The sequence below is a fragment of the Arvicanthis niloticus genome, chromosome 5 (genome assembly GCF_011762505.2).
Source record: "Arvicanthis niloticus isolate mArvNil1 chromosome 5, mArvNil1.pat.X, whole genome shotgun sequence".
In the NCBI taxonomy this organism is placed as follows: Eukaryota; Metazoa; Chordata; class Mammalia; order Rodentia; family Muridae; genus Arvicanthis; species Arvicanthis niloticus.
The window spans coordinates 4,127,070-4,146,366 of record NC_047662.1 but is presented as its reverse complement, the minus strand read 5'-3'; the positions used below and the strand labels follow the sequence as shown (position 1 = coordinate 4,146,366).

Below are 19,297 nucleotides of genomic sequence, written 5' to 3'. Positions count from 1 at the left end.
TGTGTTGGGTTGGGTGACTTTGGGTGTGGGTGTCCATGTTTGTAACAGGGGAATGAAGGGCTTCTGTTTGTGCAATATAGGTGTACGCATGCATACTACCTGCCTAAGTGTGTACGTGTGCTTGTGTATACTCTGTACACCTGTCCAGATGTGTGCACATCTTTGAGTTGGATAGCTTAGAACCGAGATCCCTGAATCATGTGCTGGGTATATGCGGGCTTTGTGGCAGGGAGCTTATTGGATTGGACAAGACATTGGTACAGACAGGCAGGCAGACAGACAGGCAGGCCCCGGCTCTGACTTGTCTCCCTTCTCTTCCTCCTCTTCCTACTGTCCACTCACCTCGAGTTAAGCGCTGACCCTTGCTGCTGGAATGGCTGGAGGAGCAGGAGTCATAGTTGGAGAGGGTGCTGGTAGGTGAGCCAAGGTCAAAATTCAGTGGCTGGACTGACATGGTGGTGTTGGGTGAGGACATGCCCGAGTCAGGTTGCTTTGTCTCCAGGTCCATGGATGGATCCCGGGACAGGACTCTGTGCTCCAAGCTCTGAGGGAAAAGGAAATACGTTTGGGCTCCAGGGTCCTGTGGGGTTAACCTCCAGACCGGGGTTCCTCCCTGAGCCACCTGCTGAGCCAGCCACTTCCTGATTTCTGCATCATTCCTGCTTCTTTTTAGAACAGGAGTCAAGAGCAGATCCTCCCAGTTACACTTCAGGCCTCAGAGAAATGCCCACCTGGTTCTCCCCATGCTCAGGAAAGTAGACACTTGGGAAGGAGGGTCTGGCCTGTACCCCAAATGGATTCAGTTCTGCACCTGCCTCTCCCTTCTAATCAGAGGGCATAAGGCCTTGTCTCCCATGCATCTGTGGGCAAAGGACCCCAGGGGCTGCTCCTGCAGGAAGAGGAAGGGTATACTCAACTTCCAATGCCTGGCTGCAACCTAACTTGCTTGTCCTGCCAGCTGCCTACCCAAGACCAGTGCACCTCATGATGGTGCTGGAGGGAAAGACTGGGCCCTAGATAGGATGTGGCAGCTGCCAAGCCCTGCATCCTCCCCCCACCAGCTGGGGCTCTGTGTGCAGGCCTGCCCCTTCTGCTGGGAGCAGGTCAGGGTGAGGGGCCAGACTTACATTGCCCATGCTGTCCCGGCTATCGGCAAGCCTGCTGCTCCTCCTCCTCCTCCGTAGCCTCCTGCCCACAGCTACTCCTCTCTGCCCCTTGCCCCTCCCTGCCTGAGAAGTGTCACAGGCCCCCTGGGAGAGGGAAGCAGGCTGGTACCAGGTAACGGGCTCAGCAGCCATGCTTATTGGCTCTGTAATTAGTGTTTGCCTTTTCTGGGCCAGCTACCTCGGTGGTTGGATCTGTCATTGCCACTGCTGGGCCTGCCTGGGTGAGGGGCCAGATCCTGCTGCCTACTCCACTCACTTCAAGGGGTTCAGGCTCTGTTGTCTACCCTGTGAAGGAAAGGGGAGCCCCAGAAGATAACTTGAGGTGGCAGGGAGAGACAACCTGCAGGCGCTCTTTTCTTGACTGGCACTAGGGGCCAGCATTGGGACCCAGCCCTGACTTCTGTAGACTATGGAAGCTGGAAGGAGAGGCACAGGCTTTGGAGCCTGGACTAATACCTTTAATTTCCCGTCCTCCACTATGCTGTGGGATTATGAGCATATTACGTACCAGTGTTTTCTGTGTCTGAGAGGCTTCATCTGTAAGTGGGAATAGCAGTGTTTGCAAAGGTGTTGCAAGTTGGTGACAGACCACTGCATGTCACCTAGTACATGACTTAATCATGAAGTGCCAATCATAGGCAAAGATGAACTAGTCACACCCGTGGAGCACAGGCCAGAGAGCCTAATAGTGTCAGAATTCAACAGTGGCTTATGGCTGAATCAGCATCAGGAACTGGAGATGGACAGACTCTCAGGAGGAACTTGAGGGCCCTGGGGCTACACACTTGCAGCCTGAGAACAGAAACACTCTTCTGGAAGGACCACACTCCTGGTCCAGATAGACACCTCTCAGCATCTGCTCCTGCTGTATGCCCTGTGATGGGATACCCATGACCTTACTCTGGGGGACCTTCTCTGGAAGTTCATCTCCTTACCTTTCAGTCTGATTGTCCTGAGGCTCTGCTGTACTGTTTAGATCCCCCACACGCTAGCAAACAGAGCAGGCCCATTGGCCTTCTTCCCTCCAGGCTTCCCCTGGAAGCCTTTCTCATGCTGGGCTAGACCCTGGAGATAGCATCCCTCTGAGGGGGGCTGTGAGACCTTTGTCTACTGCCCCAAAGTGAGTACTGGATTATCTGGAACAGGGCCCTGGACTTGGGGACACCCATACCTGAGCCTGAGTCTTACTGGGCCATCTCATGGCTTTGTAAAACATATAATAAAATAATTTGCAAGCATATATTGGGTTTGGTTATGAGTTAACTACAAAGTGAGCAGATGTGTACCAGTCAAGACAGGTAGCTCCTGTCAGGTGCTACAGTGGATGGCTGTAATCCTAACTACTTACAGGAGAAGAGATACAAGTTCGAGGCCAGTCTGGGCAACTTAGCAAGATCTTATCTCAAAGTCAATTTAAAAGGCAGATGGGGAGAAACCTGGAAGTGTAGCTTAATGGTACATCACTTGCCTAGCACTCTCAAGGCCCTAGGTTCAACCCTCAGAAAGAAAGAGAGAGAAAGAAAGAGAAAGAAAAAAGAAGGAAAGAGAGAAAGAGAAAGAAAGAAGGAAAAAAGAAAGAGAAAGAAAAGGAGAAAGAGAGAAGGAAAGAGAAAGGAGAGAGAAGAGAAAGAGGGAAAGAGAAAGAGAAGGAAAAAAGAAAGAGAAAGAAAAGGAGAAAGAAAAGGAAAGAGAAAGGAGAGAGAAGAGAAAGAGGGAAAGAGAAAGAGAAGGAAAAAAGAAAGAGAAAGAAAAGGAGAAAGAGAAGGAAAGAGAAAGGAGAGAGAAAGACAGAGAAAGAGAGAGGAGATTCAGATTATACCCATCTGTGAAATAGAACCACAACCATACCCTACAAGAGAGGTTCTGTTTAGATTTAAGTCAGATAATACATGTGGGTGGGTGAAAGATCAACGTGGCTAGCTCCATTGGTCTGTGTCTCCTGGCCTCTGGCTGTCCTCACCCGCCAAGGCAATTTTGAATCGCCTCAGGCAAGAGGCGTCATATCCCTGAACTTCAGTTTTCTTGATAAAAGGGCAACACACTTATTCTTAGGGTTAAATGGTGAGAAGGGATGACTCCACACCAGCTACTTCTGGGTCATACCAGGCTTTGCACCGTACGTAGGTAGCGGGAGCAGTGGGTGTGGCCATTGAACTCAGCCAGGTCGGCAGCGGTGTACCCATCGTGGTCGCGGACGTCCAGCCCCGCGCCGTTCACCGCGAGGATCTGGCAGCACTGTAGGGGGCGGAGCATGAGAAGGAGAGCTGGCTCCCTCCAGCTCCCTCCGGCACTAGAGAAGCTGCGAGGACAGCGCGCGGCCGCCAGAGGGCGACCGTGTTCCAGCCTCGGTCCCGCCCCAACCACGCCCTCTATCCACTTTCCAGCCCCGCCCCTCTCGGGCCGCCCAGACCTCCAGTTCCCCGTTCTCAGCAGCGTCATGCAGTGGGGTCCCGCCCCACAGGTCCTGCGAGATCTCTGCGCCGTGCAGCAGAAGCCAGCTGAGCACTTTGGTGTGGCCGCGACTGGCTGCAAAGTGCATGGCCGTGGCGCCGTCGTGGTCCTGCTCCGAAAAGCTAACGTCTGCAAAGCTCACCTGTAGGGAGGGGCGTGACAGAGGGCGGGGCTTGCGCTGGGCCCCCTCCTGGCCCCGCCCACTCCCAGCGCTGTCCCACCCTGTGGTCCTCAGCTCACCAACCACACCAATACTGGGTTGTGGCCCATCTGCGCCGCGGCATGCAGGGGTGTCATGCCATCTTGGGCGCGCAGGTGCGGATCTGCACTGCACTCCTGCACAAGGTACTTCGTCACTTCCAGATGGCCCTCCTGGCACGCCAGGTACAGGGGCGTGGCACCGTTGTTGGTTTGGGCATTCACCCCCCTGCAAATAGGCAACACCCAGTGTGGGCTCTAGATGCCCACTGCACTCTTGTCAAAAGCCTACTTCCCACCCTAGCCTGGCTCTCTGGAGTGCTGAAAGTGGGCAGGTGACAAAGAGGCTTTGTCATAGGTTGTCCCTGAGTTCTTTGGCTCAGTCCTACACTGCTGTCCTCAGACTGTTTTTCCACTCTCTGTCCCTTATTTATTTATTTATTTGTTTATTTAAATTTTTAGACAAGGTCTCTTTAGTGAAGGCTGTCCTTCACTATGTAGGCTGGCCTCGAACTCACAAAGATCTGCTTGCTTCTGACTCTTGAGTGTTGGTATTAAAGGCAGGCATCATCATACTCAGCAAAAATTTATTTTACATTACATTTACTTACCTTTGTATTGATTTTATTTCTTCCTTTTATTGAAAATGGACTCTTTTACCGTGTGTGTGTGTGTGTGTGTGTGTGTGTGTGTGTGTGTGTAGCATGGCACAAGGTAGTCAGAGGACAGCTTTGGGGAGTCAGTTGTTCTGTCCTTCAACCATGTTGTTCCTGGGGATGGAACTTAGGACACCACGATTAGCCACAAACAGAGCAAACACAGTTGTTACCCTTTGTACTATCTCACAAGCCTTAGACCCACCTTTTAGTTGGTGTCTATAAGGACATGATTACCTGGGTTCTTCTACCTTCTCAGCCACAGCAGCTATCACTGTGTTACCCCCACACTTGCTGTTTGAACTCAGTGTCTCCCCATTCGAAATGCCCGCTCCTTCCTCTTTAAGACTCCGACACACCCCTCCTCCCTGAAACCTCCCTGCCCTTTCTCCTCATACCCTCGGGAGGCTCCTCCCACCTTGGGCCAGTTCCTTTGGTAGCCTGGTATGCTTGGTTAGCTATAACTGCTACTGGCCTGGGCCTCCCCCAGGAAACTGATTTCCTAGAAGGCAGAGCTGGAGGTTTCCAGCTAAAATGCAGCATGCCCAGTTAAATCTGAACTTCAGATGACATTACGTGATATTCTAGCTTTTGCGAAGCACTGCATCCTGGGCAACCTGGGTTTCACAGTGGATGATGTTTTAATTGTGTGTATGTATCTGTGTGGGTCTGTGGATGTGAACATAGGTAGCTGCAGAAGCCAGAGGTGTAAGATTCCCATAGGGTGGAATCGCAGGTGATTTTGAAACTCAAACTTGGGTCCTCTGCAACAGCAGAAAACACTGTTAGCCACTGAGCTGTCTCTCCAACACCGAGTTTCGGTGTTAATCTGTCAGCCTCAGATTCACTCACTGTATATTGGACACTTAACTCGGAGTATGGTACTAGCAGGTATATCTCTCTTTCATTTTAATTAATTAATTAATTAATTCTTAGTTTTTTTTGTTTTTTGTTTTTTTGTTTTGTTTTGTTTTGTTTTTTGAAGCAAGGTTTCTCTTTGTAGCCCTGGCTGTCCTGGAACCTGTTTGTGGATGAGGCTGGCCTCAGACCCAGATATCCACATGCCTCTCTGCCTTCTGAGTGCTGGGGTTAAAGGCGTGTTCCGTCATGGCTCTTTTTTAATGTTTTAAAAGATTTATTTATTTTATTTTATTCGTATGAATGTTATGCCCATGTGTATGTGTGTGCACCACAGAGCTCAAAAGAGGGCATCCTATTTTCTGAAACTGGTCGTTACAGATCATTGCAAGCCTCTGGGTGCTTGGGAATCAAACTTGTGTCCTTCACAAGAGCATCCAGTTATCTTAACCACTGAGCCACCTCTCCAGCCTGGACAAGTCCAGGCTTCGGAGAATGGTAAGTGCATTAGGAACACACACGTATCTGTGGGATGCGTGCCTGTGATAGTGATGTGGAGGTGAGCAGGTGGGACTTGGGCTCAGTGGTCCCCATTATGGTCTACCTTTAGATTATTACCTTATCCTTGTTTCCCCAGCCCAGCCCTGGTACTCCAAGTGGGTACCAGGGATCCAGCCCCACAGTGGGAATGCAATTAGAGTCCTGAATCTGCCCTGGCTAGGAGGCTGGACTGTCCAGGGTGCAGTTACCAAAAAGGAACACTGGGTGGAGCCATAAGCGACTCCAGACCCATCACCTGCCCATTCAGGTCTATATACTCAAGCTGGGGGTCCATCCTGATATTCTGCGATCAGACCTCACATCACAGGGCTCTCCAGTCTTTCAGATTCTCACCCAAAATTATTCTCCCTAGCTAAAAATCCAGAGTGTCAATCGGGCCTGTTAAGCCCCTCCCTCATTTGTCCAATGGCCTGCATGTCCCTCCTCCTCTATCTGGCTATGCACTATCCCCTTGACACTGCAACATGATTTAGGTCCCCACTCCTACCAAGACAAGCATGCCTTCCTCTCCTTACCCGTCATCCTCTCAGAGGCCCTGCTCCTCTACCTACATCCCTGACCCCATGCCTCTCTCCCAGGTTGTATACCCCTCCCCCATCCCCTTGGTTCCCACTTGTTGTCTCTCCTGACTCCTTGGTGTGAGCATCGTTCCCTGACCCTGACACAAGGCTGTCACTTGCTGATCTCATGTTGAATCTGGCTCTTTAGATGTCTGGGGCAATTAGATACCACAGCAGGCTGTCCTTTAGCATGACACGCATGCCAAGAGCAAAGTGAGGTCTGGGGAAGTTCACTCAGCATTACAGTGCCTTCCCAGCATGCAAAATGTTCCAGACTCGGCAACATGCACATGCACGCTCACACACGCATGCACTCACACGCGTGTGCACACATGCACACACCGAGCATCCTGGCACACTTCTATCACCCCAGCACTTGGAGGATCACTGAGAATCTGGACTACATACTAAAACTCCATATCCAAAACCTTAAACTAAAATGAAGTGGAAAATAAAAACCAGGTCCTGCCTGGATGATACAGGGCAGGCAAAAGACCCAGCCATTAGCCACACACCCTTTTCAAGAACCCTGCTGGCTCATGGCTCCATCCTATAATCCCAGCGCCATCCTCGCCCCCACACACTGACTGGTGTGTCAGGAACAGCCTGCTGAATATTTCATGACCGACACTCAGCAGCCTGAATTATTCACCCCCCACCCCCTTGTAACCAAGGCACGATCAGTGCTGGGGTCCTGGAGATTAGAGGCTAAACAGGGTGACCCCCTAGGGCTTGCCGAGTTTTTAGGGTGGGAGAGGCAGTTGACACAAGAAAGAAAGCTGGACTCCCTGTGAGCCTTGCCCTTTCAGCACCTTCTAGTTGGCAGGTAGCCACCATCTAGAAGTATCCAGCTACCTAGAAGGAACTGGGTAGCACAAGGCATTGGTACCCACATCCTCCCGCAAGCTGCTGGCTGCCACTCCCAGCAGAGCCCTGGCAGAGAATAAAGGCCCCCATTATCACCAGCATGTCAACTTCTGCCCTCAAGACTCCTATTGAGGAGTGGGAGGCCCAGGGCATGGGGCAACTCTGCTGATGGGCCTGAGAAAGGGGCAGCCAGTTCTTGACTTGCTTTGTATAGAGGTAAGTAAACTGCAGGCTCCCTCAGACTCACTGAAGAAAAATCACAAAGCTATGGATAGACGTAAGGACAGAGCTTAGCCTGGTCTACATAGTGAACTCCGGGTCAGCCAAAGTTACATAGGGAGACCCCATCTTAATTTTTAAAAATGATTACTGGCTGATAACAGCTATTTTTAATTGAATAGTTACTCCCCAAGCCCAGCAATGACCAGTTTCACACCCTCTCTCATCAGATCTTTTTTTTGTTTCTGTTTTTGTTTTTTTTTTTGTTTTTTGTTTTTGTTTTGTTTTGTTTTGTTTTTTTTTGTTTTGTTTTTTTGAGACAGGGTTTCTCTGTGTAGTCCTGGCTGTCCTGGAACTCACTCTGTAGACCAGGCTGGCCTCGAACTCAGAAATCCGCCTGCCTCTGCCTCCCAAGTGCTGGGATTAAAGGCGTGAGCTACCACTGCCCGGCTCATCAGATCCTTTTTATGGTCTTGAGGGTGGATTTTAACACTGTTCCCCTTTCTCACAAAGGCAGGGAGAGCTAAGATCATTTGATACAAAATAGACAAAGCTATGATGTGAGCCTGAGTCAGAGAGAGAGAGAGAGAGAGAGAGAGAGAGAGAGAGAGAGCCTGAGTCAGAGAGAGAGAGAGAGAGAGAACAGTTGCAGCTGTGCTGTGTCCACACCTTTCTTGTTTTTGGTTTTTGTTTGTTTGTTTGTTTTTTGTTTTTTCGAGACAGGGTTTCTTTGTGTAAGCCCTGGCTATCCTGGAACTCACTCTGTAGACCAGGCTGGCCTCAAACTCAGAAATCTGCCTGCCTCTGCCTCCCAAGTGCTAGGATTAAAGGCATGTGCCACCACTGCTTGGCTGTCCACATCTTTCTTTGTCTGTCTGTCTGTCTGTCTGCCTGCCTGCCTGTCTGTCTCTGCACACAGTCCTCTATCCTCCTCTCAGGAACCCCTTTACTAGTAAGCTCAGGTATGCATGACAAGGCCTGAGGAGAGCCAGGTGCAAGTCCCACCTCCCTCAAGCTGGGTCACAGTGTCCCTTTCTGGATTCTCAAATCTATAGTTAAAATGCCTTTTCTTTGTCTGACAGGATGAGCCAGAACCTGTGGTCCTGCCAGACACATGGCAGGCTATTCTCTCTCTCTCTCTCTCTCTCTCTCTCTCTCTCTCTCTCTCTCTCTCTCTCTGTGTGTGTGTGTGTGTGTGTGTGTGTGTGTGCCAGGCACCCTGACCCCCTGACCAAAGAAGACAAAAAGGATTTCAGAGACCTTTGACCTCCAGACTCTTGCCTGGCTCTCCTTAGCTCCTAGACTCCACTTATTACGTCTCCCCCGTCACTGTGTAAGATCCCAGCACAGAGCCCTTTGCCCTCTCCAGCCTCAGTTTCCTCCTAGGTAAGCGGCTATCACTCCTCAACCTCTCATAAGCTTCTGTGCTCAACCTTAAAGCAGCTTGTGAAGCTGAAAGTGTCTTGGGGGTGTGTGTGTGTGTCAATCGTGGGTCCTCCTGACAGCCGCCCTCTCCTTGGCCTCACATCCCTGGTGCAGTCACTGTCTTAGAGCCATTGTTCAGTTACTACCTCACCTCACTAGCTGAACCCCACTCACCGGGGACCCCTTCCCAGCACCTGTTCCCTTGCTGACCACCTGTTCACTTGTGCACAGAACAGCTTCTGAAACTCTAAATGTTTCCATCCTGCCTCCATGTCAGCCACCTTGGGAAAGGACAAGCTCTTTCCTGTCTCTCCTGAGACAAGGTTTCATGCACTCCAGGTTAACCTAGAACTCAAAATGTAGTCAAGGATAGCCCTTGAACTTTTGATCCTGGGGTCACAAGCCTGTGTACCCTTCCCCCCACCATGAGCAGGCCTGAGAGACCTTGTTTACCACAAGACCAAGTGATAGATAGGATCTAGGTGGAGTTACCCACCTTGGCTGCCCAGAACACAGAAGCAGAACTGCCCCTGGACTTGCCTTAAGACATCTCCGGCCATGACCTGGAATGGACTATGGATTATCCCACCCATCTGAAACCAGGAGGGGTTGTGGGTTGGGTCTTCCCCTTTAAATTGAGAGCTGAACATTAAAGCTTGGGGCCTTGATCAGAGAACTTTGTCTTGGCCTCATCTCTTCTCGACCTCCTTCCCCCTTCAATTCCCAGCCCCCCTTTCAGGTGAACCCAGTTGACTTGTGGCCACAGGCGGCTACAAGCCTGGACCACCACTCCATTTATACGGTACTGGGGATGCAACCCAGGGCTTCATGCATTCAACCACTTCAACCACTGAGCCACACTAAGAAGATTCATATTCATATTCTCTCTCTCTCTCTCTCTCTCTCTCTCTCTCTCTCTCTCTCTGTCTCTCTCTCTCTCTGTGTATGTGTGTGTGTTTCTCTTTCTCTCTCAATGTTTATTTATTTATATGGGTACACTGTGGCTGTCTTCAGACACACCAGAAGAGGGCATCAGATCCCATTACAAATGGTTGTGAGCCACCATGTGGTTGCTGGGAATTGAACTCAGGACCTCTGGAACTTAAGTGCGGAGCCATCTCTCCAGCCCCTCCTTTTTCTATTTTTATGTTATGTGTATATATGCATATTATTTTTACTTTAAGGTTTCTTATTTTTATTTTATGCATATACGTGAGGGCCCAAATGTTTGTATGTGCACCACATGCATGCAGGTACTCACAGAGGGCAGGAGAGGGCACCAGATACACTGGAACTTGAATTATAGGTGGCTGTGAGCCACCATGTGGTTGCTGGGAACTGAACTCATGTCCTGCAAGAGCAGCCAGTGCTCTTAACCACTGAGCCATCTCTCCAGCTCCACTACCCTCCTTCTGGACCCTAACCTCTGGAGTTTGAAAACTCTGCTCCAAGATATCCTGCTGCTATGAGGTGCCCTAGCAATGATCTTAGCTCATAAGTAGTTTGTAGTTTTCCTCCTGGGGAATAAGAGATTTGAACAAAGAGACTATGAAAGCCGCTCTGTCAGCAAAAGGAATGTAATCTGTTTCTGAAGGCTTCTTAGAAATCTGTTCAAACTTATGCCAGCATACAGCTAGCACTGCCACAAAAAAACAAAACAAAACAAAAAACAAGGAGGGATCAGTCAGGCTGGTCAAGGGTAAAATTTCTTACTCTTCTGCTGCCAGGAACATCTGCCCTGAGAGAGGCCTCACACACAAGGCGTTTGTCCATCACAACTCCTATTGATGCTAAGAGCTTAGCCCAGGAAGGAAAAACCACAGCCTTGTTTTAAGGAAGGTACTAGACCAGTTAGCTCACTGGCATCCTGGTCCTGGTCCACCAGCAAGTCTGGCTCGCCTTCATTGTCAGGTTGACTGCATTTAGAATCACGTAGGAGACCCCTCCGGCAGACATAAGGATGGTTACAGAGAGGTTTAACTGAGGTGGGAAGTGACCCCATGGTTTGGGGTCCTGGGCTGTTGGAAATTGGAAGAAAGTGGGGAGCCGGCTTGAGTACCACATTCAACTCTCTGCTTCCTGACTGGACATGTCACCTCACGTTCCTACTGACTTGCCTGCCCCTCCCCTCCCCAGTAAGCGACTCTCGGTCAAATGGTTCTGCTAGTGGCTTTTGTTAGGTTGTCTGTCACAGGAACGGAAACAATGTATACACACCTCTGACATTTCCAGCACTTGTTCGTTCGCATCTCTCCCAACCTCCACCTGACTCTCAATGAAGCAGCCATGGCCACGCCCCAACAGCGTAGCTCTGCCGTGGCCACGCCCCCACCACAGAACTCTGCCATGGCCTGCCATGGCCACTGAGAAGCCTTTCCTGTCTCTCTCAACTTAAAGCACACCCCATGGCTTCCTACCAAACATTCCAGTTTTACTGCATAACACATATCTCCCTTGTATTCTTCTTTTGCTCATTTTAGTTCGTTCCAACACATATGCTTATGACAGACCTGCAAACCAATACGCCTGTGAATCGAAGGGTTTCTCCCAAGCTGGAAGAACTATATCCCCAGTGCTGGTGGGCTGGGCCTATTTGTGAGTGAGTGTATACGTGGAAAGAAGCAGACAGGCCAGGAGCTCTGTGCCCACCGTGGCCTTGGCCTCTCAGGTAGAGTGCGTGCACTTGCCAAATGGGTAGAGGGAGATGAAGAGAAGTTGCATCTAAAGTCACAGGCAGTAACCTGTCACCAGGCATAGACCCAGGATTCCAGACTCCCCATCAATCACCAAACAAAGGCGGAACTGCGTGGGAGGCACTGGGCACACATGGAGCGGAGATAAAGCCGGTAGCTTCATTAATCACAGGATCCAACAGCAAGAAAACACACACAGACATGTAGGACACTGTCCAAAGATGATAAGGGCCCAGGAGCCTGAGAGAAAGACCCCAGATCCTTCCCCTCTCTCCAGTCTCAAAGCTCAAAGTCAGGGTGAAACTCAGGCTCTGCTTCAGCAGCCCAAAGCAGACATGGCAAAGGCATGGGGGATGGGGTGGGGGTGGGGCACTTGGACTCAAGAACCCTGTTAGAAGCAAAGATGTCTGCCAGTCCCTTGAGCCTTTTCAGTTGCCCCAGGTGAGGCTGCAGACACTATATGTACCGTGAATTACTTGTGTCTCTGTCCAGGACTGTCAGCCCACCCGTCTCCCTCACTCCTAGGCAATAGCCCCCAGGACTCCCAGATTAGGGGTCTCCTTTCGGCAGGGTACTCAGAGGAAAAGCCCCTAGGGCTGGAGGGAGGTGTCCTATGGTAACTTCTGTTTCTGGAAAGATTCAGTCCAATGAACTGGGGTAGACTAGAGAAAAGAGTACAGTGTGTTCCTGCAACCTCAAGCTCTCTGCAGCGCCCCAGGCATATACCCGTGTTCACAAGGCCCTTCCCAAAGCTGCCCAGCCCTCCAGATTCTCTGTGACCTGTCAGCACCATGGCCCATGGTTACCCACAGTCTCCCCGGGCAGGATCGAGTTTCCCACGGGTAGGGATGGCACCCTTCCTCCCTTGCAGAGGCACCAGAGAGAGCTGAGCCCTTGTGAATAATTTACAATCCTCACAACAGGCCTGGAAGCCCAAGGAGAACAGGGAACCACCGCTTCAGGGCTGGGCTGTGGGGTCCTCTTATTGGACTCTGTGGCCCTGGAGAACCCCACTCCCAAGGACAGAGGTTACACGGGCACACCAGCCCCTGACCCCAATTCCTAGTATTCCATCTTGCCTGAGCTCAGCCTGGCAGCCATACAAAGGTCCCTTCTTATCAACCTGGTCACAAACCACGGCAGGATGGGAGCCCAGGTCCTCTGTCTAATTCCCCGAGATTCATGGTGACTCCTGGACAGTCTGGCAGTCCCTCAAAGAGGTCATTTGGCACAGAGTCAGCACCAGGGCCCAATCTTACTCAGCACCTGGCATGGCTTGGGAGGGGTCAGGGTATCCAAGAGCTTTAACTCACAGGGGTCACGGCGGTGCTGGCATCTTGCACGTGGGAATCTCAGCCCATGAAGGATTCTAGGCTTGTCACTAGTGGGCTTTTCACTAAGGTGGGGCCAAGGGGCTAGTGGTTTTCATTAGAACCCAAAGAGTAGGCTTGGTGCCCAGGACACTGCCACCAACCTGTACCTCTAGCTACACTGTGTTTGAAGGAGAGTGTCTACAGTACATGACCTGTCTGTCATCTTAGGAACTCAGTGTCCTGTGCTTCAAGTGAGGGAGTGTGACGGGCACATCAGAACCACAGCCTTGGGGCCAAGGACTTGTCACATGTATGGCTGGGCTCTAATCTGAAGTGTCTAACAGGAGCCTGGGCCAAAGCTTTCTAGGGTCGCCGCTGGATGGTGGCAGGTCAGAGCCCACACTCAAAGGTCTCTGGGGCCACTGACTTTCACATGCTCTTCAGCCCCGCCTTCCTGAATACAAAGCCTTCACCTCAGTGGCCACCAAATGGCTAGGCAGAAAAGCCACATCAGCAGAGTTCCTGTCGGCTCACCCACCCAATGTCAGTCAGGGAAACTCTTGCCAGAAGCCAAACAGGCTCGACCTGCCTGTCCAGAGCTAAGGAGACCACTGGTGCCTGCCCTTCTAGGTCAATGTCAACACCAGTCTGTCCTATGTCACATGGCCACACTGGCCTCCAGCATGCTCCCTCATGGACAGTGGGCCTGAGGCCACTTCAGAAGTGGATCGGTGATGGTTCTAACCCTCTCATCTTGCAGCTGTTTCCCTCCAGACGCTGATCCACCTACTTCTTGGCAGACACAGTCAGAGCCCTAACCCCCAGGTCCTGGTAGTAGCCGCTGGCAACCTAAACCTTTAGGAAAAATCCATGTTCTTTCCCTGTGACCCCTGTCCCCACGGCACACCTAAAACCTGGCTGTCTCCTTCCTCAGGCTGTCAAGGGTCACTCTGCTCTGCGGTGACTCTGTCTCCCACATGACATCCCCTCCAGCCCCGCATCCTTCCCCCCCCCCTTCCATCCCAGGAGCTCCCAGCCATTTTGACTGGGGTCCTAAGAAGGCTTAGAAGCTTCCCCATCAGTGGCAGGAATGGGTTGAGAGGCCACAGAACTGGACGATTCTCTAGAGGTGGCCTGCCCAGGGCTCTGGGGCTAGAGAGCAGCTTTCTCTCTCTCTTTACGTTCTTCTACCTCCCAAACTCAGGTCTAGGAGGCACTCCTGACTCCTCTCTCCACGTGCAGTAGTCTTAGAAATGAGCTCAGCTCGGAGCTGGGGATGGGCACCTGCTGCAGCCAAGCGAGTGACTTTGGCCTGCATGCCCGGGTACTAAACGCAACTATGAGCTGCCAAGGGAGCTGGTGTGAGGAGCAGAGGCCATGGTCCCAACGGACTGGGTGAAGGGAGGTGTTTGACTTTAGCTGGATCTGTCTTAGGCCTAGAGCTCTGAACCCCTGGCAGTCCCTGAAACAGGCACTGCTAGAGACTGCAGCGGCCTCCAGGTAGGCCTCAGAGTCTTGGCCTCAGTACCCAAGTTCTGTGGCCTCTTTTTTAGGAGAAAAGTCCTAAAGTCACATGTGGTGGCACAAGCCTGTAATGTCTGCCCTCGGGAAGCAGTAGGCAGACTACCACCCTGAGGCATGGTAGTCACTCAGGAGGCAGAGGCAGGCAGAGCTCTATGAGTTTGAGGCCACCCTGGTCTACACGGTAGGTTTCAGGCCAACCAAGGACGTGTCTCACCAGAACAAAAGAAACAAACAAACAAAAAAATAAAATAAAAGGAAGAAAAAATATATATAAAAGGAAGAAAAAGAAAAATATACAGATCAGGAATTCAAGGCCCAAATCCTTTACTCATTAACACGTTTGAGGCAGCCTGGGCTAGTTTTGTTTTTTTTTTTTCTCGAGACAGGGTTTCTCTGTGTAGCCCTGGCTGTCCTGGAACTCACTCTGTAGACCAGGCTGGCCTCGAACTCAGAAATCCGCCTGCCTCTGCCGCCCAGGTGCTGGGATTAAAGGCGTGCGCCACCACCGCCCGGCTGCAGCCTGAGCTAGTAAGATCCTGTTTAAAAATCCTGTCCTGGAAGTGAAGCTCCCACGGACTTTCTTGCATGGGCAAGGTCCCGGGTTTAATCCCCAGCACCGAAACAAAGCAATAATGTGAAAGAAAGCCCTTACTCAGGGTAATGCCCGACGAGAAGCTTCGTGGAGGGAAGATCTCCTTTGGCGGCAGCATAGTGGATAGGCAGGGCACCCGTGTCTGTGGTGATGGCAGAGTTTGCGCCACCCTGGTACAGCAACCAGTTTACCACGTCCGGGTGGCCAAAGCGGGCAGCCAGATGCAGGACTGTGGCACCAGAATTATCTTTTTCCTGTGGAAGAGAGCTAGTTAGAACCCTACAGTCCAAACCTGTTCTTGCCAGGCGCTCAGCCGACTGCCAGCCTCTTTCAGGCAGGCGGCTAGTCCATGTGCTTGAGCTAAGCCTAGCTTAGCAAGCTTTTGGGGTGAACTAGACCACAGGCCTGTGAATCCTGCCTCTGTCCTTACACAACTTCTGGTTGGCTTTGAACTCAGGGTATAGGCAGCAACACCATGCAGGTCTCTTGGAGGCTTTCAGGGCATGATGGAGAGTTGCCAGGACACAAGAGGCTCCCAAAACAGGAGTACCATAGCAGGAGTCTGGACACAGGCCTGGCACCCAGGAAACACCTGAGTGAATGGGAACACTGCAGGGCTGAGCAAGGCCAGGAGGGATGACTAGCCTAGGCTCTGTCAGGCTGGCAGTAGGACCTCCCTGCTCCCAACCCTTGTTCTTTCTCTTCCTCATCCCCAAGTGTCCCTTGGAAGGGACAAAGGCTTCCATCTCCGTACACCTCCATGACCCAACCCCCACACAAGAAGCTGCCCTCCAGGAGACTCCCATGCACATGGCTTCAGGAACAAGCTGTTTCCTTGTGCAGTGGAGGAGGAGGCTACTGGGCACTGGTGGGCAGGGCCTGGGGCAGCCAGCCAATGGTGTAGGTGTGCACTAGCAGCAGGCTCCTTGAGAGGCTAGGTGAACCCCCTACAGACACCCTCTGGGTTCAGACGTGTTTTTCATATATGCCTACTGTGTCTCTCTTTGGGGAAGGGGCTGTTCATGGGCAGGGAGAGAAGCTCCCAGCGCCCTAGATCTCTGGACTTGGGCTGCTGCATTTGAGATTGGCACTATTCCAGGATCTGACAATGTGTCTCTCAGCATCGAGCCCACAGACATCACAGACGGTCAGGATTAGAAGAAAGTCTGGAGCATCTGTGAGAGGTGACTAGGAAGTAAGGTCTCTCCTCCTCTCCCTGCAGGAAGAGGATACTCAGAGACACATGTGGCCAAGGCACAGAGACGGAAGAGAATCTCAGCAGGAAGACCCTAGAGCCTTCTGATAGGAGAAAAGGATGCAGGGGGCGGGCATGTCATCCATGAGGCTCTGGAGGCAGAGAGGATCATGGGACAGAAAGCAAATGGCAAGAAGGGGCTAAGGAAGAGGCCAGAGTTCCCTGCTGTGTGTGGCAGGTGCAGGCGTGTGTAGGCAGGCTTACTCAGTCAGTCTGTTCCCCAGAGCTCAGGCATGGGCAGCTAGAGGTGGCCTAAGCAAGAGCACAGTGATGAAGGGCTGGTACCTTAGTTCTTGAGAAAGACCTCTCTCCACTGGCCTTAGGGATATGAGCCTGAGGCCCTAGGGCATCTCTATTGCTCGAGGCTTCTGCATAATGATGGCAATATGAAGCCAGTGGCCTGAGATGAAGGTACTATCAGCTGGGTAGGCCTTGGGAGCCTTGTGTGCTGGGGCCCACCTCCTAAACTGTTTATCTCTGGGCCGGATAGAACCAGAGATTGAGGTCAACTCCCCAACCCGGTTCTGCCCCCCGGCTTCCTGGGAGTAGAGGACAGGACACTTGATAAACTGGGCACAAGGTTACTGGTTCCTTCCACCTCCTCCGTGATGATAAGGGTGGCTTCCGACCAGTGCTGGGCTAGGAATCGGGAGGCAGGCACCTCCCAAGAGAGACCATGTGGACCATGAGGAGGAGTGGTCCATGTGGCTGCGGGCCACATGGCCAGGAACTCCTGATAACAAGGCCAGGAGATAAGGGAAGGAGAGAATCTTTCAGAAAGATGGGGAGGTGGAGCTTGCCCCCCAAGGACAGCAGGTGGGAGCTGTGTTGGATTTTGCTAGGCCCCTGCTGACTAGATTGAAACTGGACCTCAGGCCTTCCAGGTGCAGTTAACCCCAGGGGTCTGTTTTTGGTTGGTTGGTTGATTTTGTCTTTTTAAAGACAGGTTCTCACTCTGTACCCCAAACTGACTTCAAACTAACAGCAACCCTTCTACCTCAGTCTCCCAAGTGCTGTGATTACAGATTGAGCCATTCAGTGGTCACTGTCAGCTGGAAATCAGATATGTGCTTCTTCTCTCAGCTGGTTGCTCAGGCGACAGGATCATCCCAATTCCTTACTTCAGCCCAGGAGACCCTCTAGCCTGGCCTGGTGGCCTTCCATCCCCACCCCCTCCATCACCCTGGTCTCCCCAGCCTTCTCCCCAGCACAACAATGTGCACACCACAGGGCACTTTCCTTCCTTTCTCTGTGCTGAGGGCTCTGATCCGCTCACCAGCCAGGACTCCCCCTGGCAGGTCACACTGCTCATCGTCACTAGGTGGTTATTCTAGGCACAAAGATGCCAGGTTGGGCTGAGAAGTGACTTAGAGCTGGAAGGGCCCAAAGTTGCTCATCTCCTTGGGTCCACTTATGCCCTGAGGAGAGCCCTCCCACTTCATGCCCTTTGTCCCTCCATCTTGGCCTGGGGTGATTTGTGAGACCCTGTTTATTCTCACTCTAGACCTGAGCCTGGTGCCCACGGGCTTCTAATTTGGCAGCCAAGGCCCATCATTGCCCTGCTTTCTCCCACTCTGGGCCACTCCCTCCAGGGAGTGCTTTGCCAGCCCTAGGAGATACCAGCCTAACAGAATTCAGGTCCCGCCCCCCCCCACCCAGGGTTCTCCTAATATCAAGCATCAGGAATCTACCCAAGTCCTCAATCTCAAAGGCCCACCTTATCTAAAGGCTTTTTGAAAGAGAAGAGCGCGGGGCTCAGTCTAACCACGATCACGTCTATTCCAACCATCTTTGAGCCGCGGGAGGGCTGGAGTCCTCTTTGGGACCAAATGGTCTCTTACTGTGGACTCACCTGCACCCTGCAGCCACCCTGTGTGAGCAGCCACTGCAGGCAAGAGAGGTAGCCTGTGGCGGCGGCGTCATGGGCTGGTGTGGCGCCGTTGCGCGCGCGGGACACGGCTGGGAGGGCAACCTCCTCCACCAGGTAGCGCAGACAGTGTAGCTTGCCCGAGCGGGCCGCATGGTGCACCAGCAGGGCATCTAGCGGATCGCGCAGAGAAGGCCCCAGCAGGCCGGCGGCGTGCAGGGACCTCAGCACGTCCAGGTCGCCCCGCCGTGCCGCCTGCAGCGCCTGCTCCAGGGCCATGGTGTCGCCCTCGGCGCCGCGCCCGGCACTCAGTGGGTTCCCCGGGGCGTCATGCGGGTGGCCCCGGGCTCGAGGAGCAGCCCCGCGGTGCAGCCGTCGGAGGAATGCGGACCCGGGAGGCAGAGCTGCTGCCAGCGGGCTCCAGCTCTGCGATCCTGGGGACTCAACTCCAGCTCTGCAGCGCTCTGGGGCGGGGACCCCAGAGTGCCCACTTAAGCCTGGGTCCCGCCCCCGCCACGCCTCCTCTCTACCCCGCCTCCCCTGCCCTGAGCCCTCCCCTATCCCCGGCGGGCAACAAGGGTTGGTGCGCACTTTATTAATTGGCTGCGCACAAAAACTGAATAGGATTCTAGTACCCTCCAGACACAGACCCGCTCATTCAGCTGCCCACTGACCACTATGTGTTGTTTCAGGTGCTGCTGGGGACACAAGCCAGCAAGTGACGGCAATTACAAATGTCACTAGAACCTGGCAAATGAGAGCTAGAAAATGTTTTGTCACAGGCATCAAGAAGGTGCCTGGTGCTTGGTCGGGTTGGTAAGAAGGGACGTTCCAAGTCAGAGAACTAGACGTCACTGCCCAGAAGCTTTTTTTAATATCTTTATTTATTTATTTATTTATTTATTTTATTTGTTTATTTTTTATTTTTATTTTTTTTGGTTTTTCCAAGACAGGGTTTCTCTGTGTAGCCCTGGCTGTCCTGGAACTCACTCTGTAGACCAGGCTGGCCTCAAACTCAGAAATAGACCTGCCTCTGTCTCCCAAGTGCTGGGATTAAAGGCGTGCGCCACCACCGCCCGGCTACTGCCCAGA

The 19,297-nt window shown here is 52.3% G+C and overlaps 1 protein-coding gene across 4 annotated transcripts in view; it reads right to left on the bottom strand.

The window, feature by feature from the left end:
• Espn (espin) overlaps window positions 1-18,665 on the bottom strand; it is a 32,960-nt gene extending 14,295 nt beyond the window's left edge. For 2 of the 4 annotated variants that reach the window (XM_076933666.1, XM_076933667.1), the window contains exons 1-6: window positions 18,191-18,665; window positions 15,144-15,337; window positions 3,858-4,044; window positions 3,577-3,759; window positions 3,270-3,401; window positions 343-544 (exon numbers count right to left, since the gene is read on the bottom strand). In XM_076933666.1, the coding sequence (XP_076789781.1) occupies window positions 343-544; window positions 3,270-3,401; window positions 3,577-3,759; window positions 3,858-4,044; window positions 15,144-15,337; window positions 18,191-18,484 (1,192 nt within the window). In that variant the 5' untranslated portion in view covers window positions 18,485-18,665. The remainder of the gene's footprint in view (window positions 1-342; window positions 545-3,269; window positions 3,402-3,576; window positions 3,760-3,857; window positions 4,045-15,143; window positions 15,338-18,190) is intronic. The other 2 variants (XM_076933664.1, XM_076933665.1) reach the window with 1 other exon arrangement.
• Window positions 18,666-19,297: the final 632 nt, after the last annotated feature.